Source organism: Entelurus aequoreus, linkage group LG28 (genome assembly GCF_033978785.1).
Source record: "Entelurus aequoreus isolate RoL-2023_Sb linkage group LG28, RoL_Eaeq_v1.1, whole genome shotgun sequence".
NCBI lineage: Eukaryota > Metazoa > Chordata > Actinopteri > Syngnathiformes > Syngnathidae > Entelurus > Entelurus aequoreus.
In genome coordinates, this window is record NC_084758.1 from 1342230 (window position 1) to 1363002 (window position 20773).

Below are 20773 nucleotides of genomic sequence, written 5' to 3' on the forward strand. Positions count from 1 at the left end.
TTATTTTTAAAAAGTACCTTATCTTCACCATACCTGGTTGTCCAAATTAGGCATAATAATGTGTTAATTCCACCACTGCATATATCGGTTGATATCGGTATCGGTAATTAAAGAGTTGGACAATATCGGAATATCGGATATCGGCAAAAAGCCATTATCGGACATCCCTAGTTTCTTTATAACTAACTATCAGTTACATATTCGCTGGTGTGTGTGTAAGTTTGAGAGTTGGTTTGTTAAGTAGTGGGTTGGTTAATGTGTTAGTTAGTAGTTGTTTAGCTAGCCCAGTGGTTAGTGTTGTCTGGTTGATTGATTTGTTAGTAAGTTAGTGTTATGTATTTGCCATAGTTAGTTAGTAAATGTGTCAGTCAGTAATTGGTCAGATAATGTTAATGAGTCATTTAATTGGTCAGTTAGTTAACTGGTTAGTCAGTTGATCAGATAGTGTTCTGTATTTGCTGTTGTTAGTTAGTCAGTTAGTGTTATGCGTTTGACTTTCAACTGTTTTAACTGCTTTTTATCTAACAAATAGACTTCCGGGTCATTTCTATGAGCTTTTTCAATGTGTTCTGTTTTCCATGTTACTTTGTTTGTGGTGTACATCTTTGTTCTTCTTCTTAAAGGGCTTTACAAATAAAGTTCATTGGTTAGTCACTCAGTTAGATAGTGTAGTTGTCGCTGTTAGTTAGTCAGTTAATTAGTTAGTGTTAGTTAGTTATTTAATGAGTCAGTTAGTTAGTTGGACAGGACCTGACCTTGACGGTGGTGTAGTTGCTTCCCTCCTGGACGTGCAGCAGAGTTCCGCTCTTTGCACGAGTCCTGAACTTCACCTCCAGACGTGCAGGAGTGTTGGCGTCAGCGTCAGAGTCCTGCAGCCAGCGGCTCAGCAGGGCGTCTCGCTTGGGGCTCTGCTTGAGGGAGTAGTCCAGGCGCCCGCTGCCATCCAGCGACAAGGCTGTGTCCACCGTCATGTCTGACACACACACACACACACACACACAATGATCTCCTTCAAAGTGTCACGCCCAGCTGCTGACTCGGCGTTTGTTTCCCTTCATGCGAGCGCCACAGACACAGGTAAGGCTCTCATTTGCAACTAGTAGACGTCATCATAAAGTCACACGCCGTCCACAACGTCACGCATCAACTTGCACGTCAATGTTTCATCAAAAAAAGCTAGCATGCTAATACCACATGTTAACCATTAGCATGCGTCAAGTAACCAAATATTGACACTGTAAGATTAGCCATTAAAGATAGCATGCTAACAGTTAGCATATGTGAAGAAGCAAAATAATTCACACTAAAGTGCAAAATGAGCAAAAAAAAGACGAGTATGCTAATGTTAGCATGCTAACAGTCAACGTATGCCAAGTACCAAAATATTTGAATCTGAGGCAATTACCTGCGAGGTTAGCATACCTTCACTCAGAAGTCAAATGAATGATTTCTAATAGTCAATGATTGTCAGTTAACTAAATAACAGAAGTCAAATGAATGATGACTAATAGTCAATGATTGTCAGTTAACTAAATAACAGAAGTCAAATGAATGATTTCTAATAGTCAATGATTGTCAGTTAACTAAATAACAGAAGTCAAATGAATGATGACTAATAGTCAATGATTGTCAGTTAACTAAATAACAGAAGTCAAATGAATGATTTCTAATAGTCAATGATTGTCAGTTAACTAAATAACAGAAGTCAAATGAATGATGACTAATAGTCAATGATTGTCAGTTAACTAAATAACAGAAGTCAAATGAATGATTTCTAATAGTCAATGATTGTCAGTTAACTAAATAACAGAAGTCAAATGAATGATTTCTAATAGTCAATGATTGTCAGTTAACTAAATAACAGAAGTCAAATGAATGATATGCTAACAGCAGTAACTGAATATTTGATACTTAGGAGATTAGCTAAAAAAGCTCAAATGTTAATGTTAGCACGCTAACAGTTAACATGTGAAGTAACAAAATATTTCAATCTGAGGGGCACACCAGCAAAATGAGCTCAAAAGTGACAGCATGCTAAAGGTTAGCATACATCCAGTATTTCACTCTGAAGTGTACACCAGCAAAATGAGCTCAGAAAATAGCATGCAGGTAAAAAAAACTATTTATAATCTGATTTGTACATTAGCAAGATTAGCTAAAAAGAGAGCAGGGTAACAGTTAGCAAAGAGTGTACACTTGCAAAATAAGATTTAGAAAAATCATGCTAATGTTAGAATGCTAACAGTCCATGTATGTCAAGTAACGAAATATTTGATACTAAGACATGTTCTTTAGCTAAAATGCTAACGCTAGCATGCTAATGTTTGCATTATAACTGTTATTGTATGTCAAATAACCCCAAAAATTGAAATGAAGGGCTATATACATGCAAGATTAGCTAGAAAACAGTAAGCATATGTGAAGTAAGAAAATATTTCAGTGTTTACTTGCAAAATGAGCTGGGAAAGAAAGTGGTGTGTTAACATTAGCATGCTAACAGTTAATGTACATCACCTATTTCAATTTGAGGGGCATACCTGCAAGATTAGCTCAAAAAAAGATTGCATGCTAAAGGTTAGCTCAAACGATTTCACTCTGAAGTATATACTTGCAAATGAGCTAAAAAGGCTAGCGTGTTAATGCTAACAGTTAGCCAAGGCTGTGAGAAGAAGTTTTTGCAGGTGTGCTTACATTTGTCGCAGTATTTGCCCGTGAAGCCGTCCACACACTGGCACTGCTGCCACGACCAGCGGTCCACACAGGTGCCCCCGTGTCTGCAGGGGCTGGCCGTGCACGCCCCCTCCAGTCTGGGACATCTAGGGCAGGGCAACAACATCCATATTGAAAGAGTCCATTGCACAGATGGCAGCGAGGGGGACAAGATGGTGGAAGCACCCGAGCCCCGAGCCCACCTGTCAAGGATGCCACGCGATGCCAGCGCCTGACTGGGCTCCAGCGGGCGGCCATTGACGGCCAGCTCCATGATGCAGCCCACAAAGTCGTGGGACACCACCTGACCGCGGCCATGGAGGAGGGACTCCAAGGACCCCACGCCGCCCACCCACAGACCGTTGGGCTGCACGTCCAGAATCCTGCAACACACAAACACCACTTTGAGTCACGCAAGCAGCATTTTAACACACACACACACACACACACACACACACACACACACACACACACACACACACACACACACACACACACACACACACACACACACACTCTCTGTTTTTTAACACCAGAATAATCAAAAAATGTATTCAAGAATTGTTTTTAATTGAAAAAATAAATATATCAACAGCAATAACAATTACAAGTATTCATTTGTATTTGTATACATCATTTGTGTCATTATTCAGAACTATATTATTTAACTAATATATTATTTATTACCAAAAATAACACATCGATAAATTAATTTGTTTTGATTGAGAAAATAATTATATCAACAATAAAAAAACAATTTATATATTATTTGTGTAATTATACATATATTAAAATTACATTTAATTAATATATTATATATTACCGAACTACTTAATAAAAAAAAATTGAATACAGAAAATAATCATCCTAACAATTATTTTCAATTTTATATCATTTCTGTCATTTATATTAAATATAAATAAATATGTTTTTCATTGAGAAAATGATTATATTACAATAAAAAAGCTATTACATGTTTTTGTATTTTATACATCATTTGTGTTATTTCTATTATAACCATATTATTTCAATGATATATTATTATTTACTACAGAAATAGAACATTTAAAATCTAATTGTTTTTTATTGAGAAAATAATTACAGTATAATAAAATATTCATATTAATTTGTGTTGTTGCTTTTATATCGATATTTATGTTATAAAAATATTATTTCAGTAATATATTATTAACTACCACAATAGAAAATTAAACATGTTTTTAATTGAGATTAAATTATGGCAACAATTACAAAAAAAAATCATTATATTTTTTATTTGTATTACATTATAACTATTTTATGTAATGTAATATTTTTTATTACTGAAATAATGAATAGATGAAATTTGTTTTTTATTTGAGAAAATAATAATGATAAAAACACTCATTTATTGATTTGTATTGTTTCATACATCCTTTGTGTCATTATTTATATTATAATTATGTACATCTGTGTTGGCCCTGTGATGAGGTGGTGACTTGTCCAGGGGGACCCCGCCTTCCGCCCATGTGCAGCTGAGATAGGCTCCGTCACCCCCCGCCACACCGAAAGGGACAAGTGGTAGAAAATGGATGGATATGCCAATTAATTAATATTATTTATTATTGAAATAATAAATACATAAAATGACTTTAATTGAGAAAATAATTATCATTTAAAAAATAGTAAAAACACTCATATTTATTGATTTGTATTTTTATATGTAATTTGTGTCATTATTTATATTTTAAATACATTATTTAATTATTTATTACCAACATAATTGATGTTATTATTTTGTGTGAATAAACTGAATGTGTGTTTTTTAAGACAAACATTTTCATTGAATAAAATTGTCAGCATCATTTCATGTCAAATAAACTACTTTGGTGATGAAGACACAAATGAAGCTCCACTAATAACACTACACACACACTTTTGTGGTCCACACACACACTTTTGTGGTCCACACACTTTTGTGTCACATATAATACTACACACACACTTTTGTGTCACATATAACACTACACACACACACACTTTTGTGTCACATATAACACTACACCCACACACTTTTGTGGTCCACACACACACTTTTGTGTCACATATAACACTACACACACACACTTTTGTGGTCCACACACTTTTGTGTCACATATAACACTACACACACACACTTTTGTGGTCCACACACTTTTGTGTCACATATAACACTACACCCACACACTTTTGTGGTCCACACACACACTTTTGTGTCACATATAACACTACACACACACACTTTTGTGGTCCACACACACACTTTTGTGTCACATATAACACTACACACACACACTTTTGTGGTCCACACACACACTTTTGTGTCACATATAACACTACACACACACACACTTTTGTGTCACATATAACACTACACACACACACTTTTGTGGTCCACACACACACTTTTGTGTCACATATAACACTACACACTCTTTCATGGTGCACACACACACACTTTTGTGTCACATATCATGTGTTGTTTCAGGCCATGTTGCAAGATGGTCCACAACCAACCAATTAACACCAACGTATTCACCCAACCAATTAACACCAACTTATTCACCCAACCAATTAACACCAACTTATTCACCCAACCAATTAACACCAATTTATTTACCCAACCAATTAACACCAACTTATTCACCCAACCAATTAACACCAACTTATTCACCCAACCAATTACCACCAACGTATTCACCCAACCAATTAACACCAACTTATTTACCCAACCAATTAACACCAACTTATTCACCCAACCAATTAACACCAACTTATCCACCCAACCAATTAACACCAACTTATTCACCCAACCAATTAACACCAACTTATTCACCCAACCAATAAAAACCAACTTATTCACCCAACCAATTAACACCAACGTATTCACCCGACTAATTTACACCAACTTATTCACCCAACCAATTAACACCAATTTATTTACCCAACCAATTAACACCAACTTATTCACCCAACCAATTAACACCAACTTATTCACCCAACCAATTACCACCAACGTATTCACCCAACCAATTAACACCAACTTATTTACCCAACCAATTAACACCAACTTATTCACCCAACCAATTAACACCAACTTATCCACCCAACCAATTAACACCAACTTATTCACCCAACCAATTAACACCAACTTATTCACCCAACCAATAAAAACCAACTTATTCACCCAACCAATTAACACCAACGTATTCACCCGACTAATTTACACCAACTTATTCACCCGACCAATTAACACCAATGTATTCACCCGACTAATTAACACCAACGTATTCACCCCCCCAGCTCCCATTATTTGCTGACTTACTACCATACCCAGCTCCCATTATTTGCTGACTAACTACCATACCCAGCTCCCATTATTTGCTGACTAACTACCATACCCAGCTCCCATTATTTGCTGACTTACTACCATACCCAGCTCCCATTATTTGCTGACTTACTACCATACCCAGCTCCCATTATTTGCTGACTAACTACCATACCCAGCTCCCATTATTTGCTGACTAACTACCATACCCAGCTCCCATTATTTGCTGACTAACTACCATACCCAGCTCCCATTATTTGCTGACTAACTACCAGAGGTGTGGACTCGAGTCACATGACTTGGACTCGAGTCAGACTCGAGTCATGAATTTGATGACTTTAGACTCGACTTGACAAAATGTAAAGAGACTTGCAACTCGACTTGGACTTTAACATCAATGACTTGTGACTTCACTTGGACTTGAGCCTTTTGACTTGACATGACTTGCTACTTTCCCCAAAACCCAACGATTAAAAAGTTATTCGGGAGCGCTCCGTATCTTCCAAAGTGTACGTGTGTCGGTGTGTGTGTCTGTCAGGGAGTGTGCGCTCTCTCAGCGTGTGTGTCTGTCAGTACAACAGCCAATCAAATTAGATCCACATTGTTTTCATCCCACGGCATTCATCCAATCAAATTGCAGAACAACCAACGAAGAATAGCTCTCAAACAACGCGCCAGTGAGGAAAAATCACGTCAAAGATAGTTTCGTTCGGGTATTAAAACTACGACTTGGTCAACAAAAAACGAATTGCAACAACTTCCAACTTCGTTCGACATTTGAAGTTGCAAACAGAACGGTAAGTTTTGAATGTAAGCTAACGTTTATTGGCTAAGTAACGTGACTTTTATTTGCTGTGTTGTTAAATCAGTGAGGCTGTAAACTCACTGCTAATACTATAACCATAGACATCTTATAAGTAGACGCAGCATGGAGCGCTACTGCCTACTGGCGCAGACGAGACGCGGGCCGCCATCTTGGAGTGGTGATCCGCTCCACTCAGTGCAATTCATTTGGCAGGAGCAATGAACTGTCAGCGCATTTAATTCATTTTACCTCACTGAATACCACTCATTTTCACACGCTTTTTCGTCATACGTGTAGCTATGATAAAGGACACATGTTTTGGCGTGTTTTAATATTAATAGTTTGTTTAACAGTAATAAAATATTCTTATATGCTATAAATGACCAGACGTCCGAGATCAAAACTGGGAGTATAATCCCAGAGATGCGGGAAAAACGGTCATCTATTTTTAAATTCAAGAAACAATATGATTAGGTTATATAAATATGCGTATATTCTACATAAACAATGTATAGATATCTATATATCTTAGAGACCTATAGACTGTATCTCTGTTGCTGCAGCAGCAGAGAGTTTATTCTGTCTTGACACTTTTTATTGATATTTTGTATTACATTCTTCCCTTAAATGATCATGTTTACAGTGATTATTTTGTATGTATTTTTTATGTATGTCGCTTTGGATAAAAGCCTCTGCCAAATACTTTAACACAGTGGTCCCCAACCACCGGGCCGCGGTCCGGTACCGGTCCGTGGATCGATTGGTACTGGGCCGCACAAGAAATAAAAAAATACAAAAAATTATTATTACTATTTTTTTTTAAAATTAAATCAACATAAAAAACACAAGATACACTTACAATTAGTGCACCAACCCAAAAAACCTCCCTCCCCCATTTACACTCATTCACACTCATTCGCACAAATGGGGTTGTTTCTTTCTGTTATTAATATTTTTGGTTCCTACATTATATATCAATATATATCAATACAGTCTGCTAGGGATATACAGTCCCTGCAATTTTAAATGCACTTGTTTTAATAAATAAATACAGCGTTTTAAAAGCATACACAATCTGTGTAAATATATTAGTCTGTGGTTAAAAAGACTTGAAAGGACTCGAAACTTAAAATGCCGGACTTGGGACTTGACTTGAGACTTTCCAGTCTTGACTTTGGACTTGACTTGGGACTTGCCTGTCTTGACTCGGGACTTGACTCGAGACTTGAGGGCAAAGACTTGAGACTTACTTGTGACTTGCAAAACAATGACTTGGTCCCACCTCTGCTAACTACCATACCCAGCTCCCATTATTTGCTGACTAACTACCATACCCAGCTCCCATTATTTACTGACTTACTACCATACCCAGCTCCCATTATTTGCTGACTTACTGCCATACCCAGTTCCCATTATTTGCTGACTAACTACCATACCCAGCTCCCATTATTTACTGACTTACTACCATACCCAGCTCCCATTATTTGCTGACTTACTGCCATACCCAGCTCCCATTATTTGCTGACTAACTACCATACCCAGTTCCCATTATTTGCTGACTTACTGCCATACCCAGCTCCCATTATTTGCTGACTAACTACCATACCCAGCTCCCATTATTTGCTGACTTACTGCCATACCCAGTTCCCATTATTTGCTGACTTACTACCATACCCAGCTCCCATTATTTGCTGACTAACTACCATACCCAGCTCCCATTATTTGCTAAATTACTACCATACCCAGCTCCCATTATTTGCTGACTAACTACCATACCCAGCTCCCATTATTTGCTGACTAACTACCATACCCAGCTCCCATTATTTGCTAAATTACTACCATACCCAGCTCCTATTATTTGCTGACTTACTACCATACCCAGCTCCCATTATTTGCTGACTAACTACCATACCCAGCTCCCATTATTTACTGACTTACTACCATACCCAGCTCCCATTATTTGCTGACTAACTACCATACCCAGCTCCCGTTATTTGCTGACTTACTGCCATACCCAGCTCCCATTATTTGCTGACTAACTACCATACCCAGCTCCCATTATTTGCTGACTAACTACCATACCCAGCTCCCATTATTTGCTGACTTACTACCATACCCAGCTCCCATTATTTGCTGACTTACTACCATACCCAGCTCCCATTATTTGCTGACTAACTACCATACCCAGCTCCCATTATTTGCTGACTAACTACCATACCCAGCTCCCATTATTTGCTGACTAACTACCATACCCAGCTCCCATTATTTGCTGACTAACTACCATACCCAGCTCCCATTATTTGCTGACTAACTACCATACCCAGCTCCCATTATTTACTGACTTACTACCATACCCAGCTCCCATTATTTGCTAAATTACTACCATACCCAGCTCCTATTATTTGCTGACTTACTACCATACCCAGCTCCCATTATTTGCTGACTAACTACCATACCCAGTTCCCATTATTTACTGACTTACTACCATAGTCAGCAAATAATGGGAGCTGGGTAACTACCATACCCAGCTCCCATTATTTGCTGACTTACTACCATACTCAGCTCCCATTATTTGCTGACTTACTACCATACCCAGCTCCCATTATTTGCTGACTAACTACCATACCCAGTTCCCATTATTTGCTGACTTACTACCATACCCAGCTCCTATTATTTGCTGACTTACTACCATACCCAGCTCCTATTATTTGCTGACTTACTACCATACCCAGCTCCCATTATTTGCTGACTAACTACCATACCCAGCTCCCATTATTTGCTGACTTACTGCCATACCCAGTTCCCATTATTTGCTGACTTACTACCATACCCAGCTCCCATTATTTGCTGACTTACTACCATACCTCTTGGGGTAGACCTCTGCTTTAGGGCACAGACAAGTCCACCATGAAGCAAGAAGTGAGCATATTGCAGCTGTATGCTGACATGGTGTTGTGTGGCCTCACCAGTCGGTGTGCACGGCCACGTTGCTGACGGCACAGTAGCCTGCTTCCTGGTTTTCTCCGCACAGATCCACCGTCAGCGACGCCGCCTGAGGACCACAAGTCAAATATTAGCCTCACTGAAACCACGTATGACAGAAATACAACAAACTTCATTCAATTATGCCACCAGTGAAGTGAGCTCTGATTGGCTGATGGCAACCAATCAGAGGACTGCGTTGGATCCTGGGATCTGATTGGCTCAGTGAGTGTTGCATCAGTGTCGCTCTGCTTTGGGGACATTTCTCTTCAAAATGGAATTTTCCAGCCCAAACCTTCTGCGTCTTCTAAGGCTTTTGGCATGGAACCCAATCGCCTCAGGAAGAGGCCAAACTCCTTTATGATATGCTAAAGAAAGTAGCTTTGGTTAGCCTGGCTGCCATTAGCCTAAGTTAGCATTACTGGATCTACTGTATCTTCAGAGGGAAAGAAATACAATCACTTTTTACAAAGATTCTTTTATATATATATATATATATATATATATATATATATATATATATATATATATATATATATATATATATATATATATATATATATATATATATATATATATAAAACTACATATGTGAGCACTGTAGCAGCCCACTAAGCTATGTGTCTACGTGACTAATTGTCATGATAAAAATGGTTTCTACTCTTCCTGATCTAAGTCTCACAATATTCTTTGTTTATTTACTTAATTTCCCTTTCCTAGCTGGTTACTCTCAGGTGTCACACAGTTCCAGTTAGTCTTCTGTTCTTCAAGCTAGCTTAGCGTAGGGGTGCAACCATTAATCGATTGTTCAATTAGAAAAAAGCTTCCATTTATAGGCCTCGAATTTAAACTTTTTAAGGTAAAGGCAAGTGTTGCCTTACAGGAGTTCATGTATGAGATCTAGGGCTGTGATTATTGTTATCAATATTGAAATCATGATTACTGATAGTGTTGTGGTGTGAAGGTAATGTCATTTGTAATGTCTAATAAAAAGACTATAGATAAACTTTATCCATATATTTATAGACAAATATTAGGTTTTTTTTATTCTTTAATAACATCGACTTGTCAGCTTTTTGTCATTACTTGATGCCTTTATCTCTATTTTTACATTTTGACAGAGAGAATTTTTATTTTTATTTTTTTTAAGTTATATACATCATGTAGATTGTAGATGATGTATCGGGACAGATCCATTATGAGTTTGAGCAGAAATATGTCATATAGGAATTAACTGTACACAATAACATATTAACAAAATGATGTGTCACATAAATGATTTTTGAAGTGACATGAAAAAAAACTATTAATATAAAAAAAACCTGGTGTTTACTTTTTGATATCAAAATAAAACACAGAGCAGTTTGGCTAATGAAGATGAAGTCTAATAAACAAGCTTTGTTCTTCTCCAACGCCTCACTAGTGGTTAAGTACAACAGTTTGGCCTACAACAACAAAAAAAACCATAGTGATACCTCTCACATCGAATAAACCATCTTCACCGCCTGCGTTCAATTGGATGAGATGACAGAACATTATAGCTACCGGTAGTATTGATGTTATTTGAAGACTGATACAGTTAAATAAAGTAAAGACTTTATAAACAAGTTGTGACAACGTTCACGACACATCACCTTCTGCAAAACATCAAATACTTTTCTCCTTGGCTGTGTACTTTTAGTGTGTCTCCAATATTGTCCACACTTGTCTCCATCTAAACACAGCAGTGACTCTTAAACGCACGGCGGGAAGCGAGGGAAAATGAGGTTAAACCAAGCGCTTGGCTTTGTTTACTCCGAGGGGAAACCTTCGCAGCAAAGTTGGTGTCGTTGGTCCGCCATGATCATCCACCCAAACACCGCTAGTGCGCATGCGCCTGACTTCCTGTTGCCGAAAATGCATTAATAAATGACGGTTTTTCGGTCATTAAACAATTAAATGGTATTACTAACCGTCGGGAATTATCGCAATATCATTATCATATTATAAACATCTGCTTCATCCAACCCTTTTCAAGCCTTGCATAAATGTCTCTGCCAAGATGTAAAACAAATGTGTTGTTGTACTGTGCAGGTTTCAAATAAATACTTCAATTCAATTCAAAAGTCAAATAAGTTAAATAAAAGGTCAAACAAGGTGAATAGATAGTAAAGGTAGTAAATACAAGTTAAAAGAAGGTAAATAAAATGTAAAAGGGAAATGGAAGGTAAATAAATGGTGAAAAGAAGGCAAATAGTATGTAAAAGTAGTAAATCAAATGGAAACAAGTAAAAAAAGGTTAAAGAATGTAATGGGTTATACTTGTATAGCGCTTTTATACCTTTTTAAGGAACTCAAAGCGCTTTGACACCATTTCCACATTCACACACTGATGGCGGGAGCTGCCATGCAAGGCGCTAAAGAATGTAAATAGAAGGTAAATCAAAGGTAAAAGTATGAATACAACATGTAAAATAAGTTAAATAGAAGGTAAAAAAGGGAAATGAAAGTAAATAAATGGTAAAAGAAGTTAAATAGAAGGAAGGTAAAGAAAAGGTCCATCCATCCATTTTCTACCGCTTGTCTGAGGCAAAAGAAGGTAAATAAAAGGTTAAAAAAAAAGGGGAATGTAGAACGTAAAACAAGGTAAAAAGATAATAAAGGTTATTGCAAATACAAAAATCTTTGTTTATTTCAACTATTTTCCTTAAAATAGGCATTGAGGCTATAAAGTGTGTTTCATCCAACAAACTAATCGATAGAGTGCTGGAATAGTAAAATAATGGATAGCTGCAGCCCGAGCATAGCGCTTAGCACGGCATCTCATCTCCGTGCTATATCTGCATTTTACAAGCATCTCATTGAACATATACTTCAATAATCCATATGTGGACGTTTGTCGTCCAATCAAGAGGCAACCAAGAATCCATCATTTCCCCAACTCTTAATAGACGTGTTGTTGTGTAAATATCTGGCAAGGCAAGTGAGTGTGCTCTACAGCCGGTCTGGCTGCTGAATTCCAACATGTAGTGTGTGACATTCCCAACTCCCACCTTTCATTTCTCCCGTCTTGTCCCTTGAGGACAGCAAATAGAATGACTGCTGACTTTAATGATACGTGTCCAGCAAATGCATGCATGGCCGTACAACCTTACAGTAAATCTGTCCTCACACTCGCTGCTGAGAGGACAATTACAACCAGAAAAATGAGCCGGTACTGCACCTTTTCTTAAGTAAACACGGAGCACTCTGCACAACCCTTTCTGACGCGCTATAAAACATGTCCGGAGCACATGAACATTGTATGAACTTGGAGCAATCAAAGGCCTTATAAACGCGGCGAGATATCTCATGTCTTGCCGCAGTGAGCTGGATTTGTTTTGGGTATTTTTTTTCATGCCTTTGAAAGTTGTGTGACGCTGAGGAAACTTGAGCAGAGCAGCTCATTGTTTTCCTTGTGGCTGGAAGGAGTGTGAAACTATTTAAGAGTCCACCGTCGGTCCCAATCACGCACACGTTTGTCAAACTCCATTTGTTGAGCTCTTTGTTCACACAACCTTTGTTGTGTTTGTTTGTCTCCCTAATCAAACCTTTCTTACTGGTCTTTGTCAGTTGCTGGAGTTTGGGACTGGCTCGTTTGCTGGCCTTCCTTATAAGGGCGTTGACTGCACCTTCATCTCGTTGGGACGACCACAATCCACGCTAATCAAAGATTGGCTCGCTCTGGCGACATCCAAATCCCTTCCACCTCCACAGTCCTGTATTCCGTTCCAAGCTGTCACTCAACACCACCTACAAACCAGACAAATGAACTGTTCTACCAGGTTCCTAATGCAGGTCCCAATGCTCTGTGGGAAATAAGAGATCTGCAGTCCAGCGGGACGGCTGTTTTTTAAAAGCTTTGACAGGGCTTGGATGGATCCCCTCAATTTCCTTGCTGCTGCTGCGTGTCTGGCAGAGTGAAGCCTCTCATTCTTTTTTAGATGCTCATCTTGTAAATCACAGCGAGCAATAGAATTGTAATTACAAGCCGTAGGAGCTGTAAGCCGAGCAACTGGCGGTTCGAGAGGCTGCAATTATCTGATGGTGCAAACAACAAACTGGCTGCTGTTTAGCCAAGAAACCTCAGGATGTAAACTGTCTCTTCTTTCCCGCCGTTCTTGCAATTGAGCTATTGCTTTAAGACGCAGAAGTTCTTACCATGCCGGCTCTCCTGGCGATGACCGTGTGGAAATGGCCGTCCGACACTTTAATCATAGTCATCAATGTGTACGTTCCACTTCCCAAGTTGAAGGAGAAGCGCATCCGTCCCTCGAAGATCTCCAGGGCCAAAAACTCCGCCTTGTCTCCGGTCTGGTTGTCGTGGTTGTACATGAGCAAGGCGTCGTTCTTCAGGGTAGCAAACTTGACGTAGATGTAGTTGTTGTTGGGGTCCAGGGATGGGAACTCCATGTAGGACAGCTCCTCGAAGCCATAGCTGTTCAGTTCGCAATGTTTGCCGAAGACCCCTGCGGTCAAAACAAGAGGATTTAGACTCATTTCCAGGTAGAACACAACTTCTTCAGCACACAAATGATTATGCAACATGAAATGAGCACATGAAAGTTACTCACCAAATGGGCAATGACAGTAATATCCATCCACCCGGTTCTGACAGGACCCGCCATTAAAACATGGGTTACACTCACAGTGATTGATGATGGAATCACATGTTTTGCCTGGGTTCACAGAACAACATACATCAAATGAATGGAATGGAACGTTCCCTACTGGACCAGCTTTCATCACCTGGTTGCGAGTCCAACAAATAACCTAACGCTTCTTCTCCGCGTTTGCTAATACACGGTACGTGACAGCAAAGTGAAACTCTGCCTGTTTTTCTATTTAGTCAAGATATCATGTTAGATTTGGTCTCTCAACAGGGAAGAAAAGTCTTACATAATTGGCATATACTTCTTCAAAGGACCCAATCTGAGCTCAAATGACCGTTGGATGAAGTGAATGAAAGGCAAACATCCACCACGAACATGCTGAAATAAAGTGTGCCAAAGTACCACCAATGTGACACTGATCATAACAATAAGACTCAAGACATGTGGCATTTATGATCACGCTAATGGACAAGGCGCATTGAAAGATGGTGCGAGACATCAAAAATAAAATTCTGCCTATAAATCGTGAAGAAAAAAAAGTTGTTTAATGGAAAGGGAACCGGCTGCCAAGAGCCAGCTCGGGAAAACAGGAAGAGGAAAGTTCACAGCGCGGGCATACAAACTACTGTAAGTCAATAGGTGCATTTCCTCAGGAGGGTCATTCATCTTCATGAAAACTAAAGACCTGCTCGTTTTTTATTCTCATAATAAAAATGGACAGTAATGACTTGACTTGGGGAAATTGCCGGCTTTGAAAATGCCTTTCAGATGTGGCGACTGGACGACGAGTAAGTCCAATTAAAATCAAGACCCCCTTCTTATCGGGGATAATAAGTCCGAGCGGTCGTTAACATCCAAACATTAAAGGCCGGATTGGTTGTTTTATAAAGCTGACAATTTGTCAAACGACTGAATTCTTGATTAGTCAATCCTGTTGGATAATTATGTCTGTGTGTGGTCAGCAATGTGATACTTAGAGGGTCAGATCCACATCATTCATGTTATTAAAGCAAACATGGCAGCTGATACCCCCCCCAGTAATCTAAAAGTGTTTCTGGCAGCAGATGACTGTAACACCTCAGAGCAAATATTGTCTTTGGACCAAAAGCTGCCAGAAGATAAATGATTGCATGGCAGTGTAGACTTTATCCCTCACAGTGACTGAGTGCTCAGACAGAGAACATGACTTGTGTGTGTGTGTGTGTGTGTGGAGTACCTGCAAATCCGGATTTGCAGAGGCAGTTGAAGCCGCCGGGGAAGTTCTGGCACAGCGCCCCGTTCTTGCAAGGATTGGAATGGCATTCGTTGATGTCCCTCTCGCAGGCCATGCCGGTGAAACCATCAGGACAGGTGCAGGAGAAACCCCCCACCAGGTTGTGGCAGGTGCCGCCATTGTGGCAAGGAGATGGCTGGCACTCGTCGATGTCGGTCTCACACACAGCTCCGGCGTATCCTGGCCTGCAGCTGCAAGCGTACGGCTGGAAGGGGTGGTTGGCAACAAGGATTACAGGGGCACTTTCTTCTGTCTTCATATCGGGTCCAACTGTGAGATGCCTCTTGCAGCTGCCCCCGTACTGGCATGGGTTATGCGTGCAGGGATCGTGGTCCACGGCATCTATTAGCACTCCACTCTGTCTATTCAAAATGTCTTTAATGCTTTGAAAGAAGGTGGCTACACCACTGGGGTTCACGTACTGCCCGTGGCCCCGTTTAATAGCTGCCATCACGAAAGTCTGGTTGTTGAGCTCAAACACGCCGTAAAGCAGGACTCCGGTGCCGAGTCCTGCCAGCTGTGAGTTGGAAATGCGTAAGAAGCTGAGGTAGTGGTTGGTGAGGAAGTTTTTGACGCCATGAGATTGGAGACGGATCAGAATGCTGTTATCTACTGTGGCATTTGTGAAGCCCATGAAGAGGACTCTGGCTGTGTTGCTGACTGGACCGTGGACGCCGTCACTGCTTCGTACAGTTAATTCAAAGTTTCCATCTGTTGAACGTGCTTTTGAGTTAAGTTTACAAGTTCCAGTAGGAATGTTAAAGAGAGCAGAGGAAGCTGGAATTAGGGAACAGTGGAACCTATCTTGAATGTCAGGGTCTTGGGGTTTTACATTTCCCAAAGAACCGCCAGAAAATATATTTCCGAAATAGTGAACAAAGATTTCCACTGACCTCGGCTCTGAGGGGTTGTCATTCTGGTCATTTATTTTGACGTGAATGGTTCCTGTGGAGGACATTTGAGGTACACCAGAGTCCTTGATCACCACGGAGAGATAGAAGTCACTAATCTGTTCTCTGTCAATCTCCCGACTTGTGGTTAGCGCTCCAGCTGGACTTAGGTGGAAATAACTGTTGGCAGAGCCAGAACTGAGGAGGCTGTATATGTAAGGTCCTTGATTGGGCGGTAAATCTGGATCGGAAGCTGTTAATATAGTGACAGCTGTGCCAGACTTCTGGTTCTCCATCACCTCAGCATACGTGGTTGTCAAGCTTGGACCGTTATCATTGATATCTTCCAGGTTCACAATCAGCGTGGCGCTTCCAGTAGAAGGAGGTGTGCCAGTATCCACAGCCAGCAGGGTCAGATTATACACAGGAGTTGTTTCTCTGTCTAGCACTGCTGCGACAGACACTTGGCCAGTCTTTGGATTCATTGTGAAAACCTTGTTATCAAAGTCTGGTGCAACAGAGTATGAAAATCTGCTCCAGCTTGGTACAGAGTCTGAGTCCTCGGCACTCACAAAGGTAACCAGACCACCTGGCGAGAGACCTTCACTAACCTGTACGTCGTACAGCTCCTGGGAAAAGACAGGAGGATCGTTGGCATCGAGGATTGTGATGTTGACATAAACCTCATCGATATCGGCCCCGAGAATTGCGCCAGCATTTTTGGCCAACACTTTAAGTGAAATCTTCTCCTCCTTCTCACGGTCCAGCACACCCGTGACATAAATTTGGCCCGTTTTCTTGTTGATCCCAAAGCCTTTCTTCCTGCTTTTCCCAAAAATGAGGTAGTAAACCACTCCATCCTCACCTTGGTCACGATCACTGGCAAAAACTTCTCCGACCACTGTGCCTTTTGGAGCAGCTTCGGATATTTCAAAATAGTATTCTTTGGAGACAAAGCGGGGCACGTATTCGTTGGCTCCCTTTAGCTGGATGTTGACGTTGGCAAAGCTGCAGCGCTCCTCGTCAGGAACGTTAAAAGCCTTAACTGTGAGATGGTAGACCTGCTTAGCCTCATAGTCCAAGAATCCCTGTGTGGTAATGATCCCCGTGTTGGGATCAATAACAAAGAGGTCACTGTCTGATGATTGTATTACGTAGGCCATGACTGCGTTAACGCCTGAATCCTTGTCAGTGGCGTTCATTTTCACCACAGTGGTGCCACTCGGAACGTTCTCCTGAACAATGGGGAAGTACTCATCTGGATTAAACATTGGAGGGTTGTCGTTCACATCAGTCACATGAATTATGACAGTCACATAGCTGCTTTTTGCAATCCAACCACCATCGGTGGCAGAAACTCTAAGCTCGTGTTGTTGCTGCGCCTCGAAATCCAAAGGCTGAGCTAGCAATAACACGCCAGTTTTGTTATTAAGTGCAAACAGCCCCTTGTGGTTGCCTGATGTGATATTGTACTTGATGAGGCCGTTCATATCTTTATCCTTGTCTCTGGCTGATAGAGTCCTTATTGCTGTCCCCACAACAAGACTTTCAGGCACTGTTGCTGAGATTTGGCTTTGTGAGAACTCGGGCGTGTGGTGGTTTTCCTCAGTCACCGCAATTCGCACTGCAGTTTCTGCTGACAAAGGTGGGTTTCCTTTGTCGCTGGCTGTGATAACCATAAGGAAAAGCTTATTTATGTCAGACTGGAGAGGCGACGCAACACTTATCCACCCGTTCATTTTATCTAATTTAAATTTACTCGAACTATTACCTCCTGTAACCAAGTACTCAACCTCAGAGTTGAGGCCAAAGTCTTTTTTGTCGTGAGCTACGACCCTCACCAGTCTGGTACCAACCTTGACACTTTTTGTGACAGGAGTAAAGTAGCTCGGGAAATCGAACTCTGGAGGATTATCGTTACTGTCTACAATGTTCACAATGACTGTTGTCTCACTCATCAAAGGCTTGAGCCCTCGGTCTGAGGCTGTGACAATGAAACTGTGGCGGTTGATGTTCAGGCTACTAGCACCCGTGGAATTCTGATACCTCAACTGCTGCTTCACAAATATTTCTCCTGAACTGGCGTTAATTCTGAAGTACTCAGACTGAGAGCGAATAAAGTAGAATATTTTGCCATTAAAGCCCTCGTCAGGATCGGTGGCTGACACCCGTGTGACCAAGGAGCCCACGTCTGTCAGCTCAGGGTAGTCCAGGTAGTACGACGGGCGACTAAACCTCGGGGCATTGTCGTTGATATCTGTTATGAATATTGTGACATCCGTGCTAACTGTCCAACCGGAGTCATGGGCGGACACTTTGATGATGTAATGGTTTGTGTCCTCCCGGTTGAGTGGCCTACTGATGGTTATGTCACCCGTGTTTGCGTTGATGCTGAACGGAAGGCTGGTGTCTGTGATGGAGTAGCGACTAATAGCGTTAGCGCCGGCATCCTCATCTGTGGTGGTGACTCTGGTGACAGTATAACCCACGGGTGCGTTCTCAGCCACAGTAGCGCTGAATATCTTAGAAAACCTGGGCGCATTGTCGTTTACATCAAGAACACTTATAAGCACTTTGACCGCTGAGTTTTTAGACGGCAACCCTCTGTCGGTGGCTTTGACTTTCAAAGTGTACTGGGCCACCTTCTCACGATCAAGAGGCCTGGTGCTTCGTATTTCACCAGTGGCTCGACTAATGCTGAAGCTGTTCTCCTTGTTGCCATCCATGATGGCGTACTCCAGTTGCCCGTTAGGTCCGTCATCGAGATCCACGGCAGAGACCATGAGAACCCGCTGCGGGGACAGGTTCTCTAGTATGTCAGCATGGAAGGGATCCTTGTCAAACACCGGGTGATTGTCATTGACGTCCAGCACGGTGACGTCCACTCGCTCATAAGAAGAATAAGGGGGAAAGCCTTGATCTCTGGCCTCGATCCACAGCACGTACTTCTGGATGTGTTCGTAATCCAGCGGATGTCGGATGATCAACTCGCCCGAAAGCTGGTCAATGTGAAAGGCGTTGTCCAGGTTGCCGCTGGCAATGTAGTAGGACAGCGGCCCGCCCCTCCTGGAAGACCCGGTCACGGTGGTGACATGGTGGTTGGTGGGCTGGCTCTCAGGGAAGGTGAAGGCGCGCTCCTTCAGCTTGATGACGGGAAAGTTGCCTCCGTTGACAAAGCGTACGGTCACGGTGGTTGTGTCGGTTTTAGGGTTGGCTCCGCCGTCTTTAACGCGGACCGTAAGGGTGACCTCCGAGGTCCCCGTCAGCTTGTCGTTGGCAGTGATGGCACCTCGCACGGGGTCGATCTTGAACTTGTCAAAGTTGCGTCCGAGCAGGGAGTAGTGCAGCTGGGCGTTGGCGCCGGAGTCTTCATCGGTGACGGTAACAGCAAACACCAAAGACCCTGAACATGAAGACAGGAAATACACATTCAAATAGCAGATATACAATTCAAAACTTTGTCAAATATTTATAAACATTCCAATGACATTCGACTTTTAAAGCTCAAATATTTACTGCATATTACTTATATATAAAAGTTATCAAATAAAGACAACAAATAAGAAATGGATTATTATTACAACAGGAGTAGTTATGAATAACGTATACAATCATTAATACTACTAAAATATTTTAAATACTAAAAATGATTGAGGAACACTTTTTATAAATATACTTTTTATATTCTCATCATTCGAACATTGTCTTAACAAAAATGTATATTTTGCCACACTCTATTTCAAATTGTTTTTATCAATACATTTTACTCATAAAAATTGACAAATATGTATACATTAACATAATCCACCAAAATAATATTCTATGATTACAGTTGTCCCTCAACCCTTTTCCGCGAGAAATGTCCTTCTATTTTGCCTTTTCAAACACATTTATTTAAAAAAATCATATTCTGGTTGCTTACTGTTGCGCATTTTGACTATGAACTATTATTTGTCACAAATTTGCTACATATTTAAGCACATTTGAAATATTTTTGGCTTAATTAAGCACTTTCAAGCATACTAGAATTTACAGGTAAATAGACAATCTAAGGTATTGTGCTGCAATGTTTCTTGACAATAGGGCCGCCAAAGATATGTGTCTCTAAGCTGTGGTCCGTGTGGGCCGCAGTTGTAA

At 40.8% G+C, this 20773-nt stretch overlaps 1 protein-coding gene across 1 annotated transcript in view; it reads right to left on the reverse strand.

Annotated features, from left to right (window-relative positions):
* fat4 (FAT atypical cadherin 4) overlaps positions 1–20773 on the reverse strand; it is a 190440-nt gene that overhangs the window by 14602 nt on the left and 155065 nt on the right. Inside the window, exons 9-15 of the mRNA XM_062039710.1 lie at positions 15690–20039; positions 14435–14539; positions 14022–14329; positions 9827–9912; positions 2913–3092; positions 2692–2816; positions 756–973 (exon numbers count right to left, since the gene is read on the reverse strand). Coding sequence (XP_061895694.1) covers positions 756–973; positions 2692–2816; positions 2913–3092; positions 9827–9912; positions 14022–14329; positions 14435–14539; positions 15690–20039 — 5372 coding nt within the window. The remainder of the gene's footprint in view (positions 1–755; positions 974–2691; positions 2817–2912; positions 3093–9826; positions 9913–14021; positions 14330–14434; positions 14540–15689; positions 20040–20773) is intronic.